General features: G+C 37.2%; 2 protein-coding genes across 11 annotated transcripts in view; both read right to left on the minus strand.

The window, feature by feature from the left end:
* Positions 1-7109: 7109 nt before the first annotated feature.
* LOC149013046 (P53/DNA damage-regulated protein) lies at positions 7110-19815 on the minus strand. Of its 9 annotated transcripts, none has more exons than XM_089158057.1 (7): positions 17879-19815; positions 17639-17703; positions 16608-16737; positions 11133-11238; positions 10769-11036; positions 10000-10147; positions 7110-7982 (listed from the first exon to the last, which is right to left on the minus strand). In XM_089158057.1, exons 4-7 carry the CDS (start codon positions 11214-11216, stop codon positions 7940-7942), a joined length of 543 nt encoding a protein of 180 aa, XP_089014183.1. In that variant the 5' UTR covers positions 11217-11238; positions 16608-16737; positions 17639-17703; positions 17879-19815; the 3' UTR covers positions 7110-7939. The 9 variants fall into 9 exon arrangements, with proteins under 9 accessions (XP_089014183.1, XP_089014184.1, XP_089014186.1 ...); XM_089158055.1 differs by lacking the exon at positions 16608-16737 and having other exon boundaries at positions 7111-7982; positions 17879-18014; positions 19304-19814; XM_089158056.1 differs by lacking the exon at positions 16608-16737 and having other exon boundaries at positions 7111-7982; positions 17879-18210; positions 19304-19814.
* A 3163-nt stretch (positions 19816-22978) lies between these two features.
* The window catches only part of OVA2 (tRNA synthetase class I (I, L, M and V) family protein), a 56809-nt gene continuing 52206 nt past the window's right edge, over positions 22979-27581 (minus strand). For both annotated transcript variants that reach the window (XM_089158167.1, XM_089158166.1), the window contains exons 21-23: positions 24957-25206; positions 24311-24490; positions 22979-24000 (exon numbers count right to left, since the gene is read on the minus strand). In XM_089158167.1, coding sequence (XP_089014293.1) covers positions 23758-24000; positions 24311-24490; positions 24957-25206 — 673 coding nt within the window. In that variant the 3' untranslated portion in view covers positions 22979-23757. The remainder of the gene's footprint in view (positions 24001-24310; positions 24491-24956; positions 25207-27581) is intronic.

Raw genomic sequence — 27581 nt, forward strand, 5'->3', positions numbered from 1 at the left:
TCATACGCTCCTCGTTTCTTTAAGTCCCGTTTTTTTTAATTTGTCGGGGTGAGGGTACATCTCTGACAAGAAATCAACTATCAATTTTCTTGTGGATGGGTAAAGGTGTCAATTTGTAGTCAAAACTGCATAGGTCCATTATAGCCTGAATCGTCCGGAGCCAAACCTTAATGCACTGTGTTTGAGCCGAGGGTGGTGAAGCCTGCACCAACCCGAAACCGTTATTTTGCTATTGGGCCGTGTTTGGGCTAAGTATTTTTCAGCCCAAAACCTTTAGGCCCAGCACCAAACTGTACCGTTGACATCCCTAGGATGAGAGATGAGTGGCATGACATCACATCAAAGTGTTGAAGTTCATTTACAAGTCACATTAAATGGTTGTGATTAAATTAAAAAAAAAAAAAATTGATGTGTTTGATATGCTGTTATGACACATGTCACACGTCTACGAATAAATGGTTGATACATCTCTTTGTCAGAAACGAACTGGATATCAGTCCATGAGAGTACTCTCCAAGATCGATTATGAAGCCGAGCATACCACAAGGTACCAAACCAAAGAGCTTACGGTTCGATCGGGTCTTAACCTATGAACCATTTAAACTGATTGTGTAGGGATTTTAGTTGGCCTCATTAACGACATAGTCTCCTTCTCCCCCCCCCCCCCTCCACCCCTCCACCCCAAAAGAAAACCAGTTGAGGTAGGCCCCATCAAGATATTGGATATGGCTTGAGGTTAGAAACAAGGGCGGACCCACTAAGGGGCCAGGGCGCATGCCCCACGGATTTTTAGAATTTTTTCATAATTACCTTAATTTTCTCATTTTTTTATTAATTTCTTTTATTTTTCCAGTTTTTTCTCTTTTTACATGTAAAATTTCACCTTTCCCCCCCCCCCCCAATAGTAAGAAAAAATTTGAAAGGTAAAATAATGGGTATAAATGTCATCCCTATCTAAAAACTAACTCCTCAATCCCTATTTATTATCTCGTCTTTTCTCTCTCACATGTTTTCTTCCTATTTATTCTCTTCTCTTTCTATAAACATGAGTTAAAAGGAAATTTTTGAAAAAAAAAAATCTTATTAAATATTTAAAATGTCCTTTCTAATTAGAAACTCCTCAATCACTATTTATTCTCTCATATCTCATATCCCCTCTCTCCTCTCTCCTCTCTCCTCTCTCCCCCCCCCCCCCCGCCTTTACGTCACCCCCCCCCCCCCAAAAAAAAAAAAAAAAAAAAAAGAAAAAAAATGGAGCCCCAACCCCCCTTTTTCCGTTTTCTCTCTCACTGTTTCCTAACTGGTTAAGGAAATTTTGAAAAAAAATCTTATTAAATATTTAAAATGTCCTTTCTAATTAGAAACTCCTCAATCACTATTTATTCTCTCATATCTCATATCCCCTCTCTCCTCTCTCCTCTCTCCTCTCTCCTCTCTTCTTCCTATTTATTCTCTTCCGTTTCTTTTTTCATATTTATTCCCTTTTTATAAGGGTGTGTTAAGGAAAATTTGGGAAAAAATCTTTTCCACAATTGTGTACTCTTTATCTTTCTCAATTTATTTATTGATTATCTCTCTCTTATTTTTTAAATATTCTTTTGATTTTATATTCTTTGTTTATTTATTTCTTCTGTAATTTTGTTATTTAATTTTATATTGTGAATAAAATGTCTATAGTTAGTAAAGTAACTAACTACCGTTAGTTTGCATCTCTTACTTAAAAAAAAAAAAAAAATTTGGTTTGCATCTTACTTTTTAGGGTTGAAATCATGTGCATTTTTTTGTATGGTGATGCTTTGATTTACCTATATTTTGTTGAAAAAATATCATTATCAATAATTTACCTATTTTTGTTAAATATGTGTGGGCCCCACAAAATATATGTGAACCTATTCCTTAATATAGTAATATAATTCATAGGTGAGACCCCCAATGGGTCTTATAAGAGCCAATATGTGTGGCGAAAAAACATTAGTGCTTCTCCAATCTGAACTTCTATTTTTCGGCCCCCCAATATTGAATCTTGGTTCCGCCCTTGGTTAGAAAGATGTATTTTTTCTTATGTTCTAGCAAATCAAAGGTGTCGTTGATCCCCTAGCTTGGAGGACCAAGTCAGTGACGATCTCGATTGTGTGGCCTTTATCCTCTCCTTGGGTATAGTCACTTTGTAGCTCTGTCTCCTTGGCTTTGCTACCTCAATAAAATTTTCTTTAGAAAAATCGATTGTGTAGGTAACTATACAATTAAGGAATAAAAGAAAATGCACTCATGATGTGGTAAGTTATAGTTGATGATGTGTTGTGCCCTCTTGCATTTACTATTATCCTTGAGGGAATGGGGACGACTACTGGAGCAATAATAATATATACATATAGTATCAACAATATTCAAACCCTTCATGGGAATTAGGATGATTAGTTGATCTCCCTATATGTTTGGACACAACGGCCAAGCCTCACCTTCTTCCTTCTTTTACCTATTTTTAAATTTGTCTTTGAGAACATATATGAGATCACTTCCCTTGAAGTACCAACAAACCATGGAGTCATAAGTCCTTTATTTCATCCCAGCATACCAATGGTGAACAATCAAAGCCCTATCCTTGTTAATTGGTGTCGTAAGAGCAATCCAAACATCCACATGAAACTTCATGTTCATCGTAACTAGTTCCCACTTGTATCTCCAGTATCTATTTAGTGATGTTCTCTTATAGATATTAAGTTTCTTCTACACCTACATAACTATATGAAAAAAACAAGAAAAATATATAATAAATGATTCGAGAGACCTCAGTAAGGCAACAATCCATATATATATATATATATACCACATCACAAAAACATAAGAAGATGAATAATACAATGATATGCTAAGTGTTGCTCCAAAATCCTGCTTGTACCACAAGCGAACTAACCTGCAAAAACGTGTTTGACCGGGTTGGTTGAGTAACACCTCCAAGTTAGTGAAGCACACAGCTTTGGATGAAGAAAGCGAGTTGCAGTTCTCAGTGCTAGTGAGAAACGCTGTGACTTGTATGCTGCGCACGGCCGAGATCGAAATCTCGACTGATATTTCGATCTTGACCGTGCGCTTCACCATACTGCGCAGTAAATGCGTAGCACTGAAGCACAACCCAATGAGAATAATTCATAAATGTTTACCTTATAATGATGAAAGTGTCACTATTTATAGCTTAGGAAGTTACCTTGGCCATGTAGTGATGGAGTGAAACTTGGACTCAAATGATTGTTCAATGATTGTTCAAATTTAGGTCGTTGAGTACGAGCATGACTTAATTAAACATAGACTTATCAGAGTTCATAGACTCATCAGAGTTCTTGACAACTTGGCCATTAGACCTAAATATCTCGTGTTCATTTATGAATAAAATAGATGACGCCAAACAAGATTGGGATTTGGGAAAGAAAACCTCTCCAATTTCGAACGGTTCTAGAATACGCTTTCAGAGGTCGTGAGTCTTGTGGAGAGAGAGAGAGAGAGAGAGAGAGTACAGGAACCGGCGGGGAAGGGAATCAGCTCTCTAGCGGCGCTGCCTATCCCAGCCGAGTATTGTTCGCTTGAATAAGAAGAGACGTAATCATAGACTCAGATGTATAACTTAAGGTTTTTTATCCATGAGAAGGGTTCGAGTTTGTTTTGGTCGTTGATGAAATGAATGCATGGAGGTATGAGAGTCGAGATTGAAGAAAAGTACAGATGAGATAAGAGAAAGACATTTGAAGTTTGAACAAGACACATTGGCGCTGTTTCTGCATTTTCAATTGAAGAAAACGAACCATGCAAAGGAGTAAACTAGGAACAGAATCACAGATGGCCGCTGTAATTTCGGCGATATTGCCCAGTATTTCGCCGAATTGCCAGAATATCGTCAAATTTTCCGGCAGTATATGGTAATGGTAAATTTGGTTTAAGTGTGGGTTTCTGTTCGCCCACCACCAAGAGGCCGAAATTTCGGCAAATTTCGCCGAACTGTTGCATCTTTGGCTCACCAGAACTTACTTGTATCACAAATTATGCAACTAATGATCTAACCATGCTAGTCTCTATCTAAGCAAACATGCACTAAGATATATGCCAACCCTCCTCTAGGTAGGTCTCATCACTTTGATTCTTCACGGATTGACTACTTCTTTTGGGATCCTAGGTAAAGGGTACGGTCCATATTATCACCATGGCTGGGGTATAGGTCCACACTTTCTCATTGCAACAATTGGTTTGAATATTGGCATATGTCAGGGATTCTAAAACCCAATGCATGTGGTTTAGATACATTTCCTTATGCTTAGTGCCATTTTGGTCTAGTATCCTTATCCACTTAGGAATACTAATTCTCACGGATTGGCTACCTCTGTTGGGTTAACACCTTATAACCCATACGGACCGTCGGGCGGGACGTTGTTCTTGGTGACCGGGTCAAGTTGGAGTTTCACTCATCACCTTGTAACCCTATGGTCATACACATTTGTTAGGGCGGATGACTCTCATGTCTCCTCATGACACCCAAGCCGTGTTTTGAATACCCATGAGCCCAACTCTCAACATTTGCAACCCTACCATTGCATGATAACAATGGCCCTGTATCTCCTCACCAATTAGTTACCTCTTTTGGACGCTCACAGGACCCAACCACTGCCATCACAAGTCACTCGGTGTCAATTTCTTTATCGAAAGGGTAGTAGCATGTAACAGGTAACCTAACCATGCATATAGACTCCCTAATCATGTATGACAAAAACTAAGGAATGTGCAAGTAGCATCAAAGACAATGGTCCAGACTACAATCCCTTTTGTTCAAAGCTAGGGATACCAATCTAGGCATTCCCTAAGTCAAAGTCACACAACCATCATATCACATTGTATAAAACAGTGAAGAGCAATGATTATTATTCATAATTCATATAAGTAGATGAATGTGCATAAACAGTAAATACAACATACCAAACTATTATTGACATGCTTGGAATATTAAAGAAATCAACACATCAATTGATCCAGCATAATATGTAATTGTTTCCTTACATTACTTAATGGAATAAAATTGATAAATGACCTAGATCTTCACAATCAAAAACTTCAGTAGATCCACGTAAGTCCTATAGTTAAGTTCATAAAGTTACATTTAGGCTTAGGAATTAAATGGACCAAAATCAACATCGAAAACAACCTATGTGAACAAATCGGTCACTCGGGCCAGTTGATCCAATCAACCGCTTGTGGCAACTGCATGTGGCAATCGTTAGGCTTTCTAGTAGTTTTCCAAGTTTGAAATTCAAATTTCTGATCTCCCAATTTAAATAAACTTTGGGATTATTCTAGGTTTAGATCTTGTCCTTGAAACACTATGAAAACATCTCCAACTACAAGAATACGAAAAACTAGATCTAATATTATGACATCTTCTCCAAGAGTATCTGCCATTAAAATAGATATATGATCTATCTTCCTGACGTGCTTTAATCAAGATCATCGATGTACAAATAATTCTCTCAAATCAAATCCTCTTCAGTAGAGGTTATGCAAGAAACACTACTCCCAAAACATTAGAATAATGAAAGAAGAGGGGGTTAGTTAATCCACTTACCTCTAAGATTCGAAAGTCAATGAAGCTCCACAAGATTCTCCATGAAAAAGGGCTCTCTGACTTAGTAGCAGTCCACAACAAATTTCAAGCATTTAGATAATGCGAAAATAGGGTTTAGGAGGCCTTAAATAGGGTGCCGAAGGTAAAAGGGGAATTTTTGCTCGTACTAGTCAAATCAACCTCTAGGGGTGGCAGTTGTTTGGCCAATCGTTCACCCCAAGCAACTGCCCTTGGTACTTTTCAGTACTTTAGCGTTTTGCTTTTTCGGTTGGTCCCTAACACTAATATAAGCTTAAATATCATATAAAAGACTCTTACCTTGCTCAAAGCACCTCCAAACTCTGTCTTCCTTGCACTAAATATCCACAGTATAAGGTTGTTCAGTTCGAAAGACATATATAATATTGGTTTTGGTGTAACGAACATGAGCAATAAGTTTGCTCATCCAGGCCTCTTACCCCGCCAATCGTGGCTGCGAAAAAGCCTTCTTGAAGGTGGCCCACTCTACTTCTTCGTCTCCCCTACCATGTTTGTTTTTGTTTTAGTACTTATTGGAATAATGTGAGAACACTAATTTAATTTTGAAACAAAATATACATAGATACCTGCAGGAAAGGCAAAATTAACCACATTGTGATTTGCTTGTTTAGTCGTCAATATCTCCTCATAACAATTGCTAGCTAGTCTGATAGATCTTCTGCACCATTTTTCAATTATTCACATCATTTAGTCCGATTTACCGTAAGTAGTTCTTGTTTCCTTTACTGGAAAGGCTCAACTGCTCAGGGGGATTCAAATCCGACTTTCGTTTCTCTGTTCCATCATTAAGTTTTCTTTACACCTTGTTTCCTGGGATTTTTTTATCATTACTTTCTCTAAATTTGTATGTTTATCTTCTTTATGATCTGTGTGGACTTAAAGTCCCTGAAAGTAAAAAGTAGGTGAAATGCTTCACTTGCCTTAGTTTATTTTATATTCTTGGACATAAAATAGCATCCCAGTGTACATCTTTCCTCCGGGAAAGACCTGAATACTATGTATTTAATGCTCAGCATCTGCTTGAGATTTCGATCTTGACCGTTGGCAGCATAGTAAATACGCAACACTGAAGTTGAACTGCTCTCCCCCCCCTTCTTTTTCTTCCTCTAAGTCTCCACTTATTTTCACTTGACTATTGTCATTATTTGCCCTCAACAGATAATGAAAAACTTTTGCAATCCCATAAAATCAGTTAATTCCTTTCTTCTTCATTAAATCTTTTGTTCCTCTTCAATTTCGACCGTTTTCAATTAATCTGTTGTTGCGGTGTTGCTGGCAGTTGCTTGTTTCGTTCTCCTCCAACAGCTCAAAACCCCACGCACCCATAAAGCACCTGCATCTTTCCTCCGGAAAGACCGAATACTATGTATTTAATGCTCAGCATCCGCTGAGATTTCGATCTTGACCGTCAGCATAGTAAATACGCAACACTGAAGTTGAACTGCTCTCCCCCCCCTTCTTTTTCTTCCTCTAAGTCTCCACTTATTTTCACTTGACTATTGTCATTATTTGCCCTCAACAGATAATGAAAAACTTTTGCAATCCCATAAAATCAGTTAATTCCTTTCTTCTTCATTAAATCTTTTGTTTCCTCTTCAATTTCGACCGTTTTTCAATTAATACTGTTGTTGCAGTGGTGCTGGCCGCAGTTGCTTGTTTTCGTTCTCCTCCAACAGCTCAAAACCCCACTGCATCCCATTAAAAGCACCTTGCATGGAGCTATCGGAGCTTTGAGTGCAGCCGAGGATCAGAGGATGAGTGATTTGAAAATTGGAGAAGGTAACTTTTTCTCGAATGAGATCCACCCTCAGCCAAAGTACCATCAGCGTAGAGAGTAGTGACAGTGGTAGTTCTGGTTGCAGGTGGTTGGAAGAGTAAAATCAGAAATTCTGGGTTCCATTGGATGGTTGCACGGGAGAAAAAGGTGGAAACTCATATAAGTCGCCGGAAATGTCGGATGAAACATTGGCGAAATTTGCTGATTCGCCAGGTTTGCTTGTTGGTGAACCGGCAAACTTCCGGCAAACTTCGCCAAACTTTCGTAACCTGCTCTAACCACTTGGCAGTGCTTCAAATTGATGATTTCTATTTTCATATGAAATTGTTAATTATAGGTAACACATATCTTGAATACATGAGAAGGCCCTTAGAGGATTTGAAGCTGCTGCTTCAAAAGAACCTGAGCTAAATGCAGCTGACGAGGTTCGAAAAATGGTCAATCTTCTTGACAAGTAGGACACTTCCTTGAAGGTTATACATGTGTGTCTACTTTTCCAACCATTTGATTTGATCAGCTTCTTAGAATATTTCCATCTCTTGTCTAAGTTGCCTCTTGTGATGCCTACGGGGAAGGAGAGGGAAACATATAGATCATAATGTCATTTAATTATAATTATGGATTTGAAGCTTAACCACAAGAAGGATGCACAGAATTAACATTATAACATCGTAATGATTTTGAATGTTTGTATCGATAGCTTATCTGCTAAGAATTAAAGGTGGATCAAAAAACTACATGCTTTAGGGAGATTTATGTATTCAATGGTGAGTGAAAAAACTATAAGCATAAACTACTACATTTCCAGAAAAGACTCCATTGCACATTAGGACCCTTTCAAGGCTTGCTAAATGACTGAACTTCCTAAACTGAAGACACTAAAAAAATCTTTGATCCCGACACAGACTTGTAGTTCAACTCTCTACTGAGCCCTATTAAATGACAACCCTACAAAAACAAAATACGACGGTCAATAACAATATCCTTCCTTTCAAATCTGTAACTGGGAGGGAAGGACAGAAGGGCTAGGGGAAACATAATCCTAAAGTTTGGGATAGATCCAATGGTTAGATTGCCGTAGATCTGATCATGAATTTGAGGTCTAGGAAAAAGTCCAAAAATTGCAGAAAAATTTTAGAAAATTAAAAAAGGGGTGATAGGGGCACTGGAGTCATGGCTTTAGGGTTTGAAAGGGTGGCTAAGGGTCGGGAAAGTGTTGGGTTGTAAAACTCACGTCTATCAATTACATCCAAAGATTGAAGTAAAATTTAGATGATAGAAATTTTTTTATTTTAATTTAATATGAACTTTTGGATGTGACTGCTAGATTTGTGTCCTTCATCCAGAGGGAAATAGATGGTCTATTTATTTGTTAGAAATGGACGTGATAAGATTCCCTTACTTGATGGGAAAAGGACACTTGAAAGCTGCTGGCTTACCAAAAAAACAAAAGAAAGCTGCTGGACTATGAAAGTTTACAGACTGTTGCAAGCTTGAAGAAGATGAACTATACACTCAGAATCAGTTTTTGACAGATAGAATCCCTGACAAGAACAAGAGAAGGTGCTCAGAAAATATAAATTATGACATTACAAAAGTTTTAAATGTTGGTCTCACTTTCCATTTGAGAACACAGGGAATTGTGCAAAGGCTATTGTGAGAGGGATATGCAGTGAAAATAAAAACATTACAGAGCCAGGGTCATCATATAACATGATTTACCTCTTAAAAGATCTTTTCTCCTGAGTTGGTGGAGTGGATTACTGGCTTGTTATATTGCACTTGGCTAAGGCATTCTTAAGAAAGAGAGATCCATGCTTTATACATAATGCTAAATACAGTGGATCAAGCGAAGATTCATATATATAGATTTTTATGAGGTTATATTCCATAAAATAATTGCACATTGATGATTATTCACAATTACATCAATGTGCAATTATTTATGAAATATAACCTCTAAAATAACTTCAGATTTAGGTAAAGCAGGGAAATTTTTCGCACCACCCCTTGAATTACCTCTAAAATAAATACCAACTCTTAAGTTATTCAATTTATTAATTCATCCTATAGAGATGCTCCTATCACTCCTCTTTTTTTTTGTTTGTTTGGGGGGGGGGGGGGGGGGGTAAGCGCTCCTATAATACTCAGTGATCTCTGACTTCATTTAGCTTCTGAAACAAATTTGCTTGAAACATTCACTATATGAAACTCCAATCTCACTTTTGGAACTATTGTTGCTTGTCTACCACTATAGTTTGATGAGTAAATCATTGTAGGGTTCCCCATCACATGGATGATAGAGACCTAAGCAATTATGAGAAAATCAAAACCCAACTATGATAACTGGTATTACACCAAGATCATTGGTTGTTCAGTAAACCAACCTCTCTTCTTTCATCTGTATTCATGAATCCACATGTGATCATCCATTTGGTATCTCAGCATCATAAGATCCATGATTATCTTTTAACCAGCGTAACTCTAAAAAGTTTTGACATCCTGAGATATGTCATATCAATGGAGAACAAGGAGATGGGAAAGAAAAGGCTGGACTGGTACTTATCTTAACAAAGCTTACTTTGATGATTTGTCTGTTAATGTAACCAGAGATCTAAGTACACCTGGACCAACAGTGTCAGCGAGACCACCCTTATCTGAAATCCGAAGTGACTTCTCCTTCACATAACTTTGTAGTTTCTTTGAACTATAATCAAGTTGCTCTTGATCTGCAAATCCAACAGAAAAGAATTAAGAAATTTAAACTAAAAAATATGGCAAATCAGTATAAAAAAATGGCTACCAAAAGAAAGAAAAAAACACTGGCGCTTTCCATTGTACTCCAGCCACCAATTTCTTCTTCACCAGTTTGCCCATTTTCGTGTGGTTTTATTTTCCTAGGAGATCTAGGAAGGCTGAAAGGTTTTTCTGGAACATGGATGGCCTGAAATTTAGCCTACATGTGATGGAAATTGGCCCCCTTAGATCCAAAAAATATTGGGCTTATGCAACCTGGCACATGGCAAGATTCATACTGAACAGAAAGCTCTTCCTGTGTCAGGCAGGAAAAACAACACCACCCTTTTTTTATAAAATACAGGTCTTGGTGCATGAATTTCCAGCAACTGCAAGGTTTGGGAGGGGTGAGTGTACACAACCTTATCCCTGTTGTGAGCCACCCATTTTTATACAACTCAGAATATGAAGAAATTGCAAAGAATATAATAATGGTTTTAATATGATCTGATAGATTTTCTCCGAGAATGTCCTAAAAGCTGCCTTGATCAGATAATCAATTAAGAAGAAAAAGAAATGCAGGGGAGGAACAACAAGGGAAAGCAGAACAAAACCTTTCTCCAATATGGTATGAGCTGCATGAAATGGAATCCGTGCAAAAACATCAGTCCCTGGGAACATCATCCAAGTATGCTCCTTTGAATCATGATTTCCGCATGTGGGGCAAACTTCACTCACCAATGGCCTTGATTCAGGTCCTTTGATCTCCTTCATTATAGACTCAAAAGCTGATGGTACACTAGTTTTTGTAGTCCGAGCTCTCTTCCGAAGTGCTGTCAGCGCTTCTCTATTTCCATTTCTAGCTCTATCATTTTCAACTACCTGCAGTTTCCACCAGGATTCACCACAACATTTGAACAATATTTGAAATGCAAAGTTTACTTTTCTTGTCAACATGACATGGAAGGTTTTACTCACCTGGTGTCTAGCCAAAAGTAGTTTCTCAGCTTCAGCCTCAATCTCGATTAAGTTCTGTTGCAGTTGCTTCATTGAGTCATCCATTTTAACCCTATGCAAACAAATCCTACACTCAGATGAGATCGAATAACGGAAGTCGTTAAAAGTGTGCAGCAATCAAGCATATATATGCATATATATAGATATAAAGGCAAATGCTGATGTTGTCCTGTTTTCTTCCTTTCTGTTTCTTTCAATTTTCTCCTTTTTTTGTTCCTTTAAAGAATATAGTTTATCAGTTGGGAATAGCATGTAACTGCATTCATTTTTCGCAAGCTCTCAAGCTTGAGCATGGCTCATGTCATACCATTCAGTGCAAAGCTCAGGCTCAGATCATCAAATTGCATTTTTTTTAGATCAAGTTTAGCTCAATTCAATTAAACAAGATTCCACACAAAGCCGCCCCCGGTGCGAGGGATGAGGAGAGAAGCTGAGAGCATTATAACAGTTTCCTTAAGGTGCAACTGTGCAAGACTAATTATAAGCATCCAAAACCAGTTCAAAATTCAATCCGAGCTAGGAACCAGATTTGGCACAAATTAACGCACCCTGACCCTTTTTTTAGCCCAATAATCAGACAGATTTGGATCTTATATGGCCAGCTATAGTGAAGCTTTATGGTAAGCAACTCTAGTTTTCTAACCATAGCAAATAGAAATGTCTCTCCTTCCCCAAGATCTGGATAAAGATAAGGATCCATGACAGCAACATAGACCTAACCCATAAAAATTTCTGAAAAAATGGATTCTCCTTTTTTTTTTCAATAAGAAGAATTCTCCTTCTAAGATGACTAGAAGTGTGCCAGAGGGCAACATTTTTGGCTGCGCCCTTTTATGCTTTCCTTTTGAGGAAAGAAAATTTTTTAAATCAAACACACGGTGCATGCCGTGACCATCACACCAGTCCAGTGACATTTCACATTTGGAAACAAGGTTATGAGAGGGCACAATATTGTCTAGAGTACTGGTAAACATAATGGGGATGCACACCAACACAAAGGGGGTTGTACTTGATTCAGTCAGATAAAAAATAAAAATAAATAAATTAAAAAGAGAAAAAAGGTGCATGGCTAATCTAGACCATGTCTTCTCTATCCAATACTTGAAATTGAAAAATGACCTGTCCACATGGCAGCATATATGCCTTGGGACATTTGAAAAAAGAACACAAACTTGCCACAATAATAATTCACCATAGTATAATTATAGAAGTATTAGCATGTTATTTCCAATGGAAAATTATTTCCTCTGCAGCAAAAGCAAAAACCAAATGAAAATGAGATGGATGGGGGGCAGAGAGAAGGAAGGATGAATTTTCAAGAATGGTAACATCTACATCATTCTTTGTGAAACCTTCAGTACCAGAAACACATGCTCCTTAGTTGAATGTATCCAAAGCCACATATGTTTTGCTGAAAATTTTAGTTCCAGAGCATATAATGAGCTTCTTCATTGAATCTTTCCAATGCTTAGGCATAGACACCAACTTATCACCCCTTCCTAGAATTGATGAGCTAGTTTAAGCATACAATGGTTCCTATTATGTTTGTTGGTTATAAAAGGACAAGGAGAAACGGCCTCAATTCAAATATGAAGAAACATTCAACTCCTACAAGAATTGTGAGATACTATTGAGTCAACTAATAACAGGAATAATTGTTGTTGATTGACCTTTGGATACCGGTATTCAACTGCATCTTAGCAAAGTGATTCCTAAATAAGAATCATAGGCCTCAACCTTGGTGGTTGATGCTTTATATTTGCATAGCAGTGAAGCAGAAATGGCGAACCAAATGAAAGCAATGACAGAAGCAAGCAGTAGTTCAAAGGTGGTTCTTCTGACAACAACTTCAAATTGAGAAATTGACAAGATCAGAATAAAAATAAATTTTTTACTTCATTTCTAAATTGGAAAAAAAATCTGATAGGTCCCTAGTATCACAAGTCTACACTCGACAGGGAAAGTAAATCCCTAAATTCTAGGGAAGGAAACGATTGGCAGATTTGAAGAGTCTTATTGTATTCAGGTTACTTTTTAGGATTAGATTGAAGAGTCATATTACATTCAGGTTAGAGTCATATTACATTCAGGTTACTTTTGAAGAGTCCTATTCGAATTGGGATGATTCTGTTAATTAATATTGTAGGAACGTAATTGCCATAAATAGGGGGAAGGAAGAGTAGAAAAGACATGTTTTGATAGAGAGAGAAGTTTATGTGAGAGTCATTGCTCTTGGGTAGCCGTAGGATTCACCTACTGCTAGTAGTGTGTTTTGTTTCTCGTTCAACTTTTATTCAAAGTCCGTTATTGCTATTATCTTCTTGAGTTATTCCACCTTGTTAAGTAGCCTCATTCAGGTACCTAACAAAATCAAAATTCAACCAAAGAAAGATTTGGTTGAAAAGTTGCCTTGGAACAAATTATGGATGAAAAGTTCACTTTCCAAATACACCTCTCCTTTTTAACAAGACCTGTTTACAATTTTCACATTATCAATCAGTGATATATTTATTGGTATTCAAGAACTAGAAAATATCTATTTTAACAGTACCTGTTTTACCTTTTCTCCTCCCCTTTGGTTGACGAATTAATTTATTCATCCCCCCCACCCCCCACCCAAAAACAAAGAAAAGAAAAAAAGAACTATAAATTCAGAATTTAATAGATAAAATAACAACAGAATAAGACACTTGAAATTCTGCTGATTTCTCTCACTAAACCTCAAACAACATTCCTGACAGAAACATCAGAGAACCAATAAGAGCAACATACCCACAGCTGGTTCCAACCATCACACCTCAAAGGGCAATAGTGAGCTAGCACACTCCCCATAATTGAACAACATTCCAGAATCAGAATAATTTGTTTTCAATACAACTCTACATCCTTACACAATTACATGGGTCCAGTTACATGGATATATTCGCCCTCCAAACATCTCTCGACAAGGTCATGCTTAATACAAAGCCTAAGCTATGTGAAGCAGATGCCTAAGACTTGGCAGCTTTATTTTCTTTAATTCTCGTTAAATACTTAAATTTATGATTTTGTTCATAGTTTGGATGATGTGCCAACTTAAGTGGTCATGTGATTCTGCTTTTAATATGTTAGAAAGTAGATGTTGCTACTTTTTACTTCTATCATTTTGTTGTTTCTGTTATTTTAAAGAGTCATCTTAGACATAAAATTCCATGTGTGGGAGAGTTGAGTTGGACGCTGTTTTAGAGTCCTAATTTAATTTAATGATTTCCTTGTACTTGTAAATAAAATTATTCTGCATCCTAGATCAATAACTCAAAGATCTCAGTAAATATCTTCTTCTCCTTCTCTCTCTTTTTCTTTCTATTCTTTCTTTTTTTTTGGTGGGGGGGGGTGGGGGGGGGGAGGGATGGAGATTTTGAGCCAAGATCGGATTCTAGTTAATACCTCAGATGTCCCAGTGAGATTTCAGTATTCTAATATAATCTGTGTTTGATATGGCTACAATATAAGCAAACACTCATGCATGTATTCACACTATAACAAACATTCACCACCAAATAAACAAACAATAGCAAATAAACAATAATTTTATCAAGAAGAAACCCTTTCAGCTCTGAAGGTTAACATTTGACAAATCAAAATATCGATAATAGTATCTCATCAATATAGGCAACCGAAGAAGAAGTTTGTTCTGCAACTTAGATGAGAGAATTTGGGGGAGAACACAGGGATTCTGATCTAGATTGAAAAGGGAATAAACCGGGGATTTCTCTTGCTTTTCGAACTCCGTTTTTTCGCACAAAAGTAGATACTTTAATCCCTATATAGTGAATGCTGTTACTGAACGGTTCATCTTTAATTTTGATCACTGGTCTTGTTCCTATTATTGATAATTAATCCTGTTTTCAGTAATCTAGTTCTTACGGTTCACTGCTCCATGTCTTAGCTTCAGATAGAATTTGTTTGTCAGAACCCGCCATTATTTGGGTATTGAAGGGTACCCCCAAAGACTAACAAATCGACCAAAAATGCTACCTCCCATAAAAACACAGTGGATATAATCTACGTGAGAGAAAGAGAAAAGCATTTATCAAAGGAAACGCTTACAGGAGAGAAGCCCCGATTGACTTTAACGCAGAAGGAGAACAAAAGAAGAAGGCACCGATGAAGTTGTAGAATCCCGATCAATCACTTGACGAGATCAATCATTCGCAAAAGAAACCGAAAAAAGAAGGCCAAAAGGGACCCAATCGATTAATTTCGCGGTTGGGGTTAGGTGGCGCATCCTAATTTCCTTTTAATTCACACATCAAGTTTTATTCGTGTTTAAAATTCGGATACCAGAGAAGAAGGCCATAAGTGATCTGTTTCAATCGATTTTAGATTTTCGCGGTTGGGCAGGTTTAGAGTTGCAGCGCATCCCTTCTAATTTCCTTTTTAATTACACTACATTCAAGTTTTATTCGTGTTTAAAATTCGGATACTTTTTTTTTTGGGTTAAGAGAAAAGTAGGGGTGTAAGGGGTTGTATGGTAACCATTCTGTGCCAAAATTCCCACTTCAACACAGAATCCATTTTTTATGCTTCTGTGCTGAAGTGGGCAAATTTGGCACAGAATGGTTACCATGCAACCCCTTACACCCCTACTTTTCTCTTAACCCAAAAAAAAAAGTATCCGAATTTTAAACACGAATAAAACTTGAATTATACGGTAGTGTAATTAAAAAGGAAATTAGAAGGGATGCGCTGCAACTCTAAACCTGCCCAACCGCGAAAATCTAAAATCGATTGAAACAGATCACTTATGGCCTTCTTCTCTGGTTTCGTTTGCGAATGATTGCAGTCTCGTCTAGTGATTGATCGGGATTCTACAACTTCATCGGTGCCTTCTTCTTTTGTTCTCCTTCTGCGTTAAAGTCAATCGGGGCTTCTCTCCTGTAAGCGTTTCCTTTGATAAATGCTTTTCTCTTTCTCTCACGTAGATTATATCCACTGTGTTTTTATGGGAGGTAGCATTTTTGGTCGATTTGTTAGTCTTTGGGGGTACCCTTCAATACCCAAATAATGGCGGGTTCTGACAAACAAATTCTATCTGAAGCTAAGACATGGAGCAGTGAACCGTAAGAACTAGATTACTGAAAACAGGATTAATTATCAATAATAGGAACAAGACCAGTGATCAAAATTAAAGATGAACCGTTCAGTAACAGCATTCACTATATAGGGATTAAAGTATCTACTTTTGTGCGAAAAAACGGAGTTCGAAAAGCAAGAGAAATCCCCGGTTTATTCCCTTTTCAGTCTAGATCAGAATCCCTGTGTTCTCCCCCAAATTCTCTCATCTAAGTTGCAGAACAAACTTCTTCTTCGGTTGCCTATATTGGCTGTTCGCACTTCTCCTATTGGTTCACACCACTGAAAAAAACTACATCCCCTAGGAAATGATGCACATACTTGATATAACCTATTAGGATGTCGGACTGATGTTGAAATTTTGACTGCAGCTAGGTGCCCACAATTGCAATTTGTATTGTTGAACTTCAAATAAGAACTTCTGACATCATTGACACTGGATGTTGACATCCTGATACAAAGTTTATGTGTTTAAAAAATAGACCATAAAGTAAACATTTCACCCTTTCACCTTCAAAAGCCATAGCTTATATAACCCAGAAAAAAGAAACAATGGAAGGACTACCAGAGACTTCAAAGTCAATTAAACAGTTTAAGAACTTCGTTCACATGCAATTTAATATACTTAATAATCAAATATTGTCTTATTCTGTATATAAGACCTATTAGAAGATGAAGAAGAAGAAGGAGGGACACAGTACACGATAGGGCCAGAAGATACTAGGATTATTCTGCTGACTTCATTTAACAACCTTTTTGACTCCATTCGTGCTGTTCAAAAGCTTTGGTTGGATACAGAGTTTCTAAAGGTAATTAAATACAACACTTTGGTTTCCATACTTGAAAACTAGCTTTATATATATGTCATCAGAACTTTGAGGTGTTGTTTTGGTACTGTTTTGGTACAACACTTTGTTTTTTTCTGTTTCTTTTTTTCCTTGGGTGATGCAGGCCTGGTATAGGGCTGCTATGGTGTGCTGTAATGAAGGGAGGGTTAGAAGAATTAGAAGAGGAGGAGGAGGAGGAAGAAGTGAGAGAGTGCTCACACTCTAACACTCTAGTCACAGAAGCTCTCACAAATATAACTCAATTCATCTTATTCAATCTTCAAAATGTATCCTAATACAACCTGTTTATAGGAAATTGATGCAGTTAAAAATATAAGTCTATATAGGAATCTAGACCATTTAAAAAAAGAGGGAAGACAACAGTTGTATGATATAGAATGAAGAGTATTAACTTGTATCTACTGTAATAATTTCATATCAAAGTCATACAAGGAAACTATTAACTAATCCAGTGAGTAACAGAATGAAGACAGTAAGTGAGATTCAGTAAGGAATGAAGAGTACCTTTGGTGATTGATTCAGAAAGAAATACAGAAAAATGATTTCCTCTTTCTCTTCTTCTTCACAAGCTGGAAAAAGAAAACGTTATCATGATGCACTTGATTAGCAGATGGTTCTAGAGAAAATGAGGATGAAGAAGAAGAAGAAGTCACCTTCTCAGAGGAGAAACTTGTATTACAGAAGAGGAAAATTGGAAACCACGCAGAAGGCTTTTTATTTTCTTAAAAATCCCAAATCACTCACCTTCTCAGAGGAGAAACTTGTATTGCTGCTTCGGACTCTCCCCAAGAACTGGGTTGCAGACGGCTTCGGCTTGCAGCGACAAGGACTCGAGTGACACAAGCGAAATACAAGCGAAGAAGATGGAAGGAAATCACGCCTGATCACCGTATTCAGAAAAACAGTCAAATAAATACAAAGAAATAACGACTATGAAATAGAAGAAGATGGAAGGAAAAGGTCAGTACATACAAGCGAAGCTTCTCTTGAGATTCTTGGATGGAATCAGGGGGTAAGTATTCTACTAAGTTTGGAAGTTCATCAAAGCGGTAGCAGAAGTTGCAAACAACTTCCAACTTACACACACACCCCAAAACAAGCATCAAGATAAAGAAGAAAAACAAGGCACAGATGCAGAGAATGCACAAAAATCAGAATTATTAAGTAAAGAAGCATCAAAGACAGAGATCCAATCTGCATTTGGTATCAACAAATAAACATAGAATAAAATTATGAGGGAAGGTAACCCACAATCCTATTTTTCACCTGTCCTCCATCATTCTATTATGTAAACATAAAAAGTAGAATATCCTCTCGGTAAAGAGATCAGCAGAAAAATAAAATAAACAAATAAGGAATATAATCGACAAAGCATGGAGAGAAGAGGTTCTACTTCATCCATCAACATCCTAATAATACAAATAAATAATCACACATAAGAACCAATAGGAAGAGCTACAGACCCTCAAAACGCATCCATATTTCTATGTACGAAAATAGAAGCTCAAACCCAGTTCAGAGAAATGAAAAATAGAAGCATAGAGCAACAGAAAATGAATGAACAAGAAGAAAACATTTGAACAAGCTAAGGAACATCATTACCCAGATACTACAGAAACAAAGCTTATGAACACATGTAAAGAGGGGAGAGGGTTGTGAGAAAACCAAAATACGAACTTCCACTAGCAACTTACAGAAGTATTGGAGGGGGAAAAAATGAAAAAGCAGAGACAGGAAGAGTTGAGAGAATAGTTGAATGTGATCAGTGGTGACGTTGCTGGGGTTATAGGCTGCCATCATGGGTTGCATCTGCATGAGGTGCTGCTGCATATAATATGTATCTGTCTGAGCTACCCTAAAGCACTGCACCGCTAGAGATGATGTGCTACACTCCTTCACTCACCCTGTTTCTTTTTTCTTCTTTCTGGCTTCCAGACAATACAGACCAGAGAGGGAGCAGAGAGAGACGAAAGAGACTATATATGAGAAAAGCACTGTTGGAAGAAGAAGATGGAAGGAAAAGGTGGAAACAATTACAAGCGAAGCTTCTCTTGAGATTCTTGGATGGAATCAGGGGGTAAGTATTCTACTAAGTTTGGTCGATCTAAATCTATCTGCGAGTTCGATAAATTACTGGAGAGTTCGATAAATTACTGGCAAAAAACATACCACGGGCGAGGGCAGTCACAGATGCAAGGGCTCCTCTTCTGGCGAAATCGGTTGATGGCTCCTTTGGCGAAATCGGTTGATGCTCTTCTTCAACCTCCAATACAAAGCAAGCAAACAAACTTGAGAGAGTCCAGCAACCCAGATTCTTAAGCGAGACGATACAAAGCCAAAGTGCCGTTGATGGAGGGACAGAGACACGAGAGAGAGCAGAGAGAGACGACAGAGTCGAGAGATGGACAGAGACACGAGAGAGACGAGATAGAGACGAGAGGGCTAATCTAGGGCGACCGTTGAGAGATGACCCTTGTGAGATAGAAAAAGCAGAGTGCAGCGAGACGAGAGAGAGCAGAGAGAGACGACAGAGGCGAGAGATGGACAGAGACACGAGAGAGAGAAGAGAGAGACGAGAGGGCTTATCTAGGGCTACCAAAGTGCCGTTGAGAGATGACCGTTGAGAGACGACGACAAGCAGAGTGCAGAGAGACGAGAGTGATGAGGAGGTTGGAGGAGCTTTGAGGAGCTGTTTAGGGTTATCGTGAAATTACATCGATAACCCTAAACAGCGTCACGGCTTCATTTGTGCCCCGCAAAATGGTAAAGAATGACTTCTGTGCCAGAGCTTCTCTGACACAATCCAAAAGTGTGCCCATTGCCTGGTTTGGCACACATTGTTGAACCTGAACAAAAAGTTCGAACCGGATTACCATACATGATTCTGGTCACTTCTGTGCCAGAACGGGCAAATGGCACAGAATTAGTGTGCCAGAATGGTTACCATACAACCCCTTAAATGGATGGATTCACATCCTCCGTAATTCCTTTCCTGCAATTATCTGTAATTTCCTCCTATGATTGTGCCACGTGGCATTAGGGAATTCAGCGGTCACCCAATTCTAAACCCATCCATATAATCCTCTCTCCTCTCTCTTCCCCAAATTCACAAAAACCTTGAATCCTCCGCGATTTTTCCGTCTCTCAGTGTCTCTTCAGTGCGAAATTCTGAAAAAGCCCCTCTTCACTGTCTCTCTCACTATCGGCTGTCGATCTCTCCTCTTCTTCACGTAATTTAAAAAAGTCTTGAATTACAACGATTTTGTCATCCTTTGCAAGGCTCATGGCTCTCTCCACTCTCTTCACAAAATTCAGAGAGAGATCTCTGGAATTGCAGTGATCAATCTCACTCTGTCTTCCTTGAGTCGTGTCTTAATAATCTAAACTATCTATCTTCCTTGAGTCGTGTCTTAATAATCTAAACTATTGGAATAACCTTTGGTTGTATCAGTAATGTATAATTTTACAGGGAGCAATCATTAGGCCTTCATTGATGATGACAGTAGTGATGGTATATATATATATATATTGATTTATACTCACTTCTCCAAAGGAAGCAGGTAAGCGATTTACTTGTTTAAAATGGAAAATAGTTTTGTGCTAATGTACTTAATTGCATTGGTTTAATTTTACTAAAGGATATTCACGAATTTGCATCCGCGATAAAATCCGCTTCCGAATTTGCATCCGCGATAAAATTATCCGATTAAGTTATTATTTAGATTTATTTGTCTTATTTTTATAAACTTTTTATCTATGATATGTGACTATTTTTTAAGATTTTCTACTAAAATAGCTACTAAAGTTGCTAAATTCTTAAATTTCAAACCTAGCCCTGACAAATAAAATGGTAAAGATGTAAACAAGTAGTCGAAAACTTGTATTCAATATGTATTCACACCTATTTAAAAGAATCTACTTAAGAAAATAATTATCCGAATCTAACTGAATCCGTCTGAATATAATAAGATGCGGATATGGTATTACCACTATCTGTTCTGAATTCGGTCCATTTACACCCTTAAAAAAAGTATCCACATCTTAAACAAGAATAAAACTTGAATTAATAGATTTGATTTTTTCAAAAAGAGTAAGAACCATCTGATCCCCTGGCCATCAAGTGAATAAAATATATAAGACTATAGAATAAAAGAAATACAATAAGAATATGGTATAATTATTTTTTTAGGGTAAATATCATCTACCTCTCTTTTTAGTTGACCAAATGAGACTTGGACCCTTTTACTTAGATAATATCACTTACCTCCTCTCTTAACTAGCAACGTTATCAAACACCTCATTTCTATTAATTTTTTTCGTTAATTCTATTTTGACCGTTAAATAATTTTTAAAACCCCCAAATTTCCCTCAATTTAAAATATGTTTTAATTTAAATTTTGAACCACCTACAATTATTATAGGAGTTAAAATCTTAATTACCCTCAATTAATATTATTATTAAAACCAAAAATACCCTCAATTATTTTAATTCTAGATTACCCTCAATTAGTTTTATTATTAAAATTTCAAAATGCTTCTATGTTCTTTATCTATGTGTTTCGTTTCATTAGAATTAAAAAAAAAAAAATTCAATCAAAATTTTTTTAAATGTCTTTCTTGGGTTTTGTTTTCCTTTTTCTTTTTCTTTCCTAATGAAAGAAATGCATTTAAATTAAAAGACATATGGGTATTTGTGGGTCTTGGAATAAAATCAATTATGGGTAATTTAATATTTTAACTATTAAGATAATTATGGATATTTTAAGATTTTAATAATAATATTACTTGAGGGTAATTTGAAATTTAAACTAAAGTATCTTTTGAACTTAGGGTAATTTAAAAAAGTATTTAACGATAAAATTAAAACTTCACAAAAAAAAAAAAAAAAAAAAAAAAAAATGGAGGCATTTAATAACTTTGCTAGGTAAGAAGGGATGTAAGTGATATTATTTAATTAAAAGGGAGTTCAAATGTCATTTAATCAAATAAGAGGGAGGTAATGATATTTACAATTTTTTAAAAAAATAATAATAATAATAATTTATTCATACTATAGTGTAAAACACACGAAGGGCAAAATATCGTACAACCAAAGAGTAAAATGTGACCAATAGTCATAGACGAAAAGATTGCACTAACTAGGCAGTCTGCTATACAATTGGACACTCTTAATATATATGATTAAAACAGTCTGCGGCATAAATTCTCAACTTCGCAGACCCTGCCTCATGCACTGGGTACACCTTTATTAGTTGATTCTTGTATATTTTTTTTTTGGTAATCCAAATTTCATTCAGAAACTAAGCAAGAACAACAACACAAGGCTTCAGAATTACACATATCTGAGAGCCAAGGAGTGAAATGTGGCCAGTCAATCCTCCTTGCTGAGGTGACTGCCCTTTTGGCTAAGGAATGAGCTATGAAGTTATATTCCCTAGAACTAAAAGTAAAACAACAAGAAACAAAACCAGAGGAGAGGTGGACAATATCTTCAACTACATTTTGATTCTTGTATACTTAAGTGCATCTGAACTCAATTTGAACTCAATTTGTACAGGTATATGACTATTTCTACTTAGTTATGTTCTAATACTTAATTGCAAAATTATTCACAGGAGGAGAGAAAAGTGGGGAAAGAAGGAAACCAGAAGATCATTACACAGGAAAGATGAAAGATAGGAAGGTATGCTACATGTGCCTTGCTTTCTAAAGTTAATTATGTTCATCTCAGTGATCCTATACAATCTCAATTTTTTTTTAAAATTATTATTGTTATCATTATTTTGTTAGGGAATAACAGACTAACAATTAATAGTAATCATACAAACATATTGCAGTTTTTCTACTGCATTGCATTGTATTAAGCGTACCAGAATGAAAAACATGTAAAGCTCAGTCTGGGGAGAGTATCCCTGTACTTCACCAAGTAAACTGACCAACACTGAGAATAGACTAGTTTGGCTAATGTCACTGTGCACATGTTGGAGTTGAATTTTTAATGTCAAAGAAGATGGCCCCACAGATTAGAAAAGAGAACTTCTAATAAACAAGAAATTGCTATCAAGGAATCTGAACAACCAAACAAATGCCTTTTAAGCTGATCTCATTGGAGAACTTCATTTAGATCTGTATTTTTATCTACAACAGTGGATCAATAAATAGCAGAAGTTGTTTCATAATGCTACTCTAAAGGGCTTGCTGAACCTTGATGATTTTCCAACTGATGGTTATTAAGTATCCTAGATAGGAGACTTAGAATCTTTCTTCTTCAATTGGGACCAAGAATTTAAGGATTGGTATTAGAACTTATAATGGTTGTGATGGCAAAATAAATAAATGAATAAATAAAGGCATCAGGACGTTTTGTTGTTAACCTATGCAAGCATGCTATGCCTTCCACATGCCTTCATTTTCCCCTGAAGAAACAACTCTTTGTCCCATAGCAAGGTAACCTTTCTTCCAACAGAAGTCCTTTAGCATTCCATCACATAGTTAAGGCAAATTTGGCTCTTCTGCTTGTGAAGAGAATCCTTGAAAGTGAGGAAGATTTTCATATCTACTCAAAAAGTCACAATGAACTAAACCCAATTTGCGTCACCTTTTCACTGGTGTCCTTTAGAGACTCAGCTAACTGCCGCCATTTCAGGAGCCAATTGAATGTTAATGACATTACAACAACGGCAACAGAGTGTGGGATGCTCAGTGAAGGAGCCAACTTTTGTTGAGTAGTTCCAGCATCTTTCACATTTCAAACCCTCAGCATGAGACACGCCAATCCAAACTTTGCTCCTCCCTTGGCTTAAATATTCTCCCTTGTACGCAATACTTTTGATCTGTTCATCCTCCAAGGAAGCAAGGATTTCAACCTGCAGTTCTTCACTTTAGTTCATGGTCTAAGATCCCTAGTTTGGAAGAGACTATCCATTGGTAAATAAAAAGGATGATCTCCCCTCAAACAGCACATAAAAATTTTATAGGGACAAGGGAACTGGTACTCTTCATATCCCGAATAAGAAGGGAGGGGAGTCAGCAGAACGTTGGTAATATGCTGCCCCAAAAATTTATTTAATATTTTGGACACCTACTAAAATCTACTAGCAGTGCAAGGTGGCCTATGTAGTCAATATGTGCACAGCAGAAGTAGAATTACTAGGGACAGGTGAAAGTTCGACATACCTGAGATGTTATAAATATACGATTCAATGTGTCCGCATCATTGCTAGCCGCACACATTCCATGTAATCTGGATGCTAGGTCTGAATCTGTAGTATATAGATAAACCTTCGCATCTAGGCTTGAACCTATTAGCTTCCCACCACGAGCAGTTTCTAGAACCTTATTCACCTCGGTCCTTAGCTGGTAAAGAGGATCACTCAGTAAAATGTTGACTTAAAGCAAATAGAAGGGACGGAGGACAAAGAAAAAAGGGGGGGGGAGGGGGGAAGAGACCGATATTCATTCATTGCAGTGTTTGTATTTCCCATGTCTACAGTATATGTAATTCCGTAAGGTTGATATAAAATCTAAACTGGAATATATAATTGTCTCAAATGTGTGTGTGTTTCATCTAATTAAACATTCAAATTTTCTAGCATGAAATTCTGAATTTTTTGACAATTAGAAAAAGATTGACCCCTTGAGGTTACTGATATACATGTAGTATCTTTCCTGATGGAAGTGGACAAAAGCTTTAGAAACTCTTAGCACATAAAAAAAAAAGGCTTTTAGTTTAGAAGAAACAAATCTACTTTTACTTGCATGAGGTTAAACTAAAGTATCTTAAACAGACCTTTGTGGAGAACACTCAAGAGTCGGCAATTACCTCAAGAATTTTCCCCCAGAGATCAATGTCTTCAACTGACATGGCACACAATTTTTCATCTTCATCTGGCCATCCTGCCTCAAAGACAAATTTGGCAACTGAGCCATCTTTGATGGCATACTCAAAGGGAAGATGTTGCCAGACATCCTCAGCTAAATGAGGCAATATTGGAGCAATTATTCTCACAATAGAAAGAAGATGAGCCACAAGAACTGTTTGACAACTTCTCCTGGTAAAGCTTGAAGAGCCCCTGATATACATCACTTGTCAGAATAGAACTAACCAAATAATTACAGATTTCCATCAATAGGCTTTCAACCTTTTTAACATAGGCCTGGCCTCATAAGCATTGAATTCCAGAAATAATAATGATATCATACCGACAAATAATGTTGCCAATTTGCAACGAACAGCAGACCAGAGATGCATTGATAGATTCTAGATAATCGAAGTAAACTTTAATAAATAAACAACCAAAGGACAGAATCAGAAGAAACTGACTTAAGAAAGCTAAGCGGCATACAATGGAAGGTTCATAACCTCCCAAACCATCCAGCTGAGGGTTAAAGTCATTGTCTAATGTTGGACCTAACTTCCAGTTTGGATAGAAAAAGGGTAATTTTCTATAGACCCCCTGAGGTTTGACCCAGGTCATTTTTTACCCCAAAGTGAAAATTTGCATCTGCCTCCCCTGTGGGCCTGTGGCATCCAAAGAGACCAAGTAAGGACACAAGATAATATTTTTGACCAAAATATCCTCTATTGGCAACAGTCAAGCTTGTTCATGTATACCCATTTCAATCCAACGGCTTATATTAAAAATGTGAATTATAGCTCTAAATATAATTTTTTCTTTTATATTCAAGGTGTTAAAATTTCAAAATTACAAAATTATGCCCTTGGTTGAAAATGTTGAAAGCCCCATTCCATTGGACAAGAAAACCCTAGAATACCAAAAACCAGATTTTCCAACAAAACCTGATCGAATTGGGATTGGAGAGCAGGTCCAACTCAAGCCCTCCATTGCCTCCTAAACTTAGGGCTTCACTTCCAGACCTCACCAAAGACCTCATCCAGGAGATGATGAACCATTCCATGAGATCTTACGATTCTGAAATTATCCAAGAACCTGATATTTACAGGTGGGTATCAGTTATCCTTTCTATATATTTTTTATTTGTATGATTTTCTATACATGTGGTGGGAATTGATTTATTTTTCTCCTTTCTGAACCTAGTTCATTCAAATTCAGGTCATCCATTTGATTGGGTAGAATTGAGATTCTGTCGCCAGTTAGTGAATCTCTCTTAGACAGGGGTTTCAATTTCATTTCTTGTTTAATGCCTTTATGACTTTATTAAGTAGGATCCTTTGGAATGAGGTCTCTTCTCTCAGAAATACGGAGTTCTGAGAACCCTTCTTCAGCATACCAACGTTAAAATTCTGAGACAGAAGGCCTTGGTACACAGAACCAAAGATGCTATTCTTGCTGGCCTCCTCAAGTTAATTTGTAATTTGGAATACATCTTCCAAACATGATTCAAAGCATGTCAATTGGGTCTACTCTTACCTATTCAAATCTAACTCTATTTGAACTGCCCCATGTCCTTCTAAGCCCTCTTAGTAATGGAGGAAACACAATCCCAGCTGAGGCCTTTTAGCTTTCTCACCTACCTCCATCTCCTTATGACTTAACCTTGTTCATCTTCAGGTATGTTCTTCAACCTTGTTGGTGCTAAAGCTATCTGCCCTCCTCTCTCCTCTATGTCTTGGCTCCTAGGCCCTCCGTCCCCTTTAACCCTTGTTCTCATTGACATTTGGGCCTTCCTTCACCCTCACCAACAACCCTCTTGTAACAAAATTGTTTGGCTTTCCTTGAGCTCTGGCATGTTTTCTACCTCCTCCACTTGGTAGTTCATCAAAACTACCTCCACCTTGGTCCCTTAGTCTAAAGACTCCAATCTTATCTGGTTTAAAGTACATATCCCCCACCATTCCTTCATTTGCCCAGAGAACCCTGAACCTATGCCCCCCTACTCAATCCTTTGTCATCTGCTGCTGCTATATCCAGGTCTCCCCCTTTGTCTTCTTTCAATACCCATGTATCCAACCTTTTTCAACATGTTAAATTGAATTATTGAATGAAACAAAAGTTAACATCTTTGGGGCCACAGCAGTGTTAAAGCAGTTCCCTTCCCCTCTCAATCTCCTCTAGACTCCACCTGTGGTCACCTTTTACACCTTTTAAACTCTATTTTTATCCTTCTTATTCAAGATCTGACCCATTATTTACAGACTTAATATTCCGTCTGTGTCAAATTCATAACAGAGGTGAAAGATCCTACACTTCGTCGTCAGTTAAACCTTAGAGGGGTTGTAACAAAGTCAATCTAAAGTTGAAGTTCTCCTGTGCATGCAGGAAGCCAACCTCTCTGTGAGTCACTACTTCAATACCATGAGCGTATGACTGTATACATTCTTGAGCAAAGTGTTGGTAAAAAGCCTTGGAAAATTCAATGAGAAGGCAGTTGAACTTACAGAAAATGAAAAGGAACCACTCTCACATGAACCTACAACTGAATTTTCCAATAAAGAGCAAGATGATGATGCTCTGTTCAGAGATAG

Source organism: Hakea prostrata, chromosome 6 (genome assembly GCF_041222555.1).
Source record: "Hakea prostrata isolate BN-2017 chromosome 6, UWA_Hpros_2, whole genome shotgun sequence".
Lineage (NCBI taxonomy): Eukaryota > Viridiplantae > Streptophyta > Magnoliopsida > Proteales > Proteaceae > Hakea > Hakea prostrata.

What these genes read in the sequence shown, in the direction of transcription:
- LOC149013046 (XM_089158061.1), bottom strand. Translation starts at nt 11,216, where the DNA reads ATGGATGACTCAATGAAGCAACTGCAACAGAACTTAATCGAGATTGAG. An exon ending in TACTTTTGGCTAGACACCAG is followed by an intron (nt 11,037 to 11,132) that starts GTGAGTAAAACC and finishes TGGAAACTGCAG; the next exon opens with GTAGTTGAAAATGATAGAGC. An exon ending in TCATACCATATTGGAGAAAG is followed by an intron (nt 10,148 to 10,768) that starts GTTTTGTTCTGC and finishes TTGGATTTGCAG; the next exon opens with ATCAAGAGCAACTTGATTAT.